General features: G+C 28.2%; 1 protein-coding gene across 1 annotated transcript in view; it reads right to left on the reverse strand.

The window, feature by feature from the left end:
• Positions 1-690: 690 nt before the first annotated feature.
• The window catches only part of LOC108573661 (inositol-3-phosphate synthase 1-A), a 3,359-nt gene continuing 1,207 nt past the window's right edge, over positions 691-2,842 (reverse strand). Inside the window, exons 2-7 of the mRNA XM_017936138.1 lie at positions 2,448-2,620; positions 2,071-2,338; positions 1,746-2,000; positions 1,388-1,628; positions 1,244-1,354; positions 691-1,152 (exon numbers count right to left, since the gene is read on the reverse strand). Coding sequence (XP_017791627.1) covers positions 767-1,152; positions 1,244-1,354; positions 1,388-1,628; positions 1,746-2,000; positions 2,071-2,338; positions 2,448-2,620 — 1,434 coding nt within the window. The 3' untranslated portion in view covers positions 691-766. The remainder of the gene's footprint in view (positions 1,153-1,243; positions 1,355-1,387; positions 1,629-1,745; positions 2,001-2,070; positions 2,339-2,447; positions 2,621-2,842) is intronic.

A 2,842-nucleotide genomic window follows, 5' to 3' on the forward strand; every position in this document is an offset into this window, starting at 1 on the left:
ATATACATTTGGATATCTTTCTTTAATATATTGTTAAATAAAAAATAATTGTATGTTTTCCAATAGTAATTTATTTTAAACTGTGTTATAATATACAGACTGTGAAACACATTAGTCATAGACACTATTATCATTTATTAACGGGATAACGCGCATGTAAATAATAAGGGTATTTTAAAGTGAAGTAAGAGTCACATCAATATTATTTTATCATTATTGCATATTTCGCTATTTGTAAAGATCATAATCTTTTTGGTAATAAAATCGAATATTAAAATATGTTAAACAAAAATACAAGGAAATTTTCACAGTAAGTTATAAAAATTCTTTAGATAAAACTGTATTAAGTTTTATGTATAAAATTGGACTCCATCTTCCTTCGAAAATAGGGGATTTTGTATTATTTAAAGCGGCACTATTTACTGTTAAAATGTATTTTTAAATGTTTTGTTTAAAAAATATATCAGTTATATATTGTAGAATGATAGAAGTAGAGATGTAGAAATTATATATTGTAACAGTTTGATGGTATCTGTCAGTATCCAACAATAATTGTAGTATTTTACATCTAAAAATACAAATTTCATAATATAAATGAATGTATAAAAGTGCTTTTCAAACATTAAGGTTGGTTCCATCTTGTAAGTAGTACATGTTCTAGAACACCTTTCAATTTTGCATTGTTTTCTTAAATTATCCTTTGATAATACTGTTCGTTCCTTTTGTTGCAATCAATACCCTTATTTTTAAAAATAATCTTTTTCCTTTAAGCTCGCACATGTTTTTCAAAGTTAACTTTATGTTCAAGTAACATATTATTTTCAGGAGGTAATGCAAGGCATGCTCTTAAGATGTTTTCAATTGCAGCTCGTTGTCTAAATAATGCGTTTACAACTGGCGTTCCTCGTGGTACTAATGGCGCTTTGCAAAGGTACGATAATACAGACAGTACGCTGTGAAATCCAGTAAACTCATCCTCTGTGTCCAATAACTTAAAGGTAATACGTGAACAAATCTCTGCCAAAAGAACTAGATCCAAAATAAGTGGACTAGCTAACAAAGAATCTTCACATGTGTTGTGTATAACAATCGTGTTGTGTCCTCCAAGTAATATTTCTGATGTGTACTCATCCATCGCCCGTTTGCTATCGCCTAATAAAATACGAAATAATTACTTTATGTTCTCAAAATAACAGAGGACATGTATAATCTGATATATGTGTATTTGCTTTTTTATACATACCAACATATGGGACATATTTGATAACAACACAATGATCCGGCTTTTCTCCAGGTTGATAAAGAATTTTGTTTGATTGTACCATGTCATCTACCACACTGCTTTTCGAAATCTAAAAATAAAGTTATATTGAAAAATTAATATTATCTTTTGACCGAAATTGTTGAGGAGCTGACAAATTATATCCATCATTATTTCCAAGATGATTGTAACTAACAATCGACACTGGTTTAATACCAGCTGAAACTAGAAAATCTACAAGTACAGACTTTAATTTTGTTTGTCCTGATTTAAAATCATCACCACCAATAAATGTTTTCTGTTTTTCTGCTAATTCAATTGCTCCTGGTACAAAAGTATTTTGAGGAGAGCCATTTATATATGTACACTAAAACATAGTGCATATTAGTAATATATACCAGTAGCAACAATAACAATAGTTCAATATCAATATCTTCATTACAAAAATACATAAAACACAATACTATATGTATTTTTTACTTACTCCTTCCAAAGCTGCTGCAACAGCAAACACTGTACTAGGACTAATTTCTGTATGATCTTCTTTAATAGCTTTCAGTAAATTTTCTGCTGTATCATTTACACCTGGAATTATCTCTGAAAATCGTTCAGTACTGGCAGTCCATAATACAATCACTTCATCCAAGTTCTTTGTAGTTTTAAATTCTGCAATGTCTTTCCTGATATGTTCCAATTGTTCAAATTTGGCGCCAAAAATAATATTATTTGCTCTTTTTTCCTGAAAATATAAAAATATAATAATATAAATAATATGATAATGAAATTAAATAAATTATGATAATATTTACCTGATTAGAAGCAATAAAATCAGGATAATATATACTTTTTCTCGGTTTCATATTCATCATGTGTGATATTAATTGTTTTTGCAAATTAATGTCTAAAACTTTTGCATGTTGCATAGCATCAGCTAAATTCATATTTAAGATATCCCATCCATCAATTTCAATATCATCTGGATTTACCATTGGAAGCATCCAAGACATGGGAACATACACATCTCCCTTGTTCCCTTTGCCTAATCTAACAGTAGATGCTTGAATTAATGAACCATACCTAAAATTTAAAGAAAAGCTTGATATATTTGTTTTATCTTATTTAAAAATAGCAATTTAAAAGTCATTAAATTGTAACAATTATTAGACTATATATTAATTATAATTACCAATTTGCTTTCTGAAGGCCATTCTTTGTTTCCCAAGTCAGTTTAAGTTTGTTTGCTAATAAAGCTGCAGTGATAGTAGAACCATTATTTCCACCCCATCCAACCAACATTAATCCAAGTTTTGGAACTTTCAATTGTGTTCTAATTAATAACTTTGTTGAGACAGGTGTCACCTATTATAATAAATACATATTTACATTCTGTAACATATTATTTTCAAGTGTTTAAAGTAAATAATATTACACATAGTAATTGTTAATATTTGTATCCAAGGTTTTTTCTGCTAGTACACAGTGGTGTACAATACAGGAATCTTTTTTCAAAAATTGAAAAATTCATTTCCAAAATTAAAATCATAGCATTTGAGCAGCTGTTCATTTTTTATTATACTTGTT

The sequence above is a fragment of the Habropoda laboriosa genome, unplaced genomic scaffold (genome assembly GCF_001263275.1).
Source record: "Habropoda laboriosa isolate 0110345459 unplaced genomic scaffold, ASM126327v1 scaffold128, whole genome shotgun sequence".
Taxonomy (NCBI): domain Eukaryota; kingdom Metazoa; phylum Arthropoda; class Insecta; order Hymenoptera; family Apidae; genus Habropoda; species Habropoda laboriosa.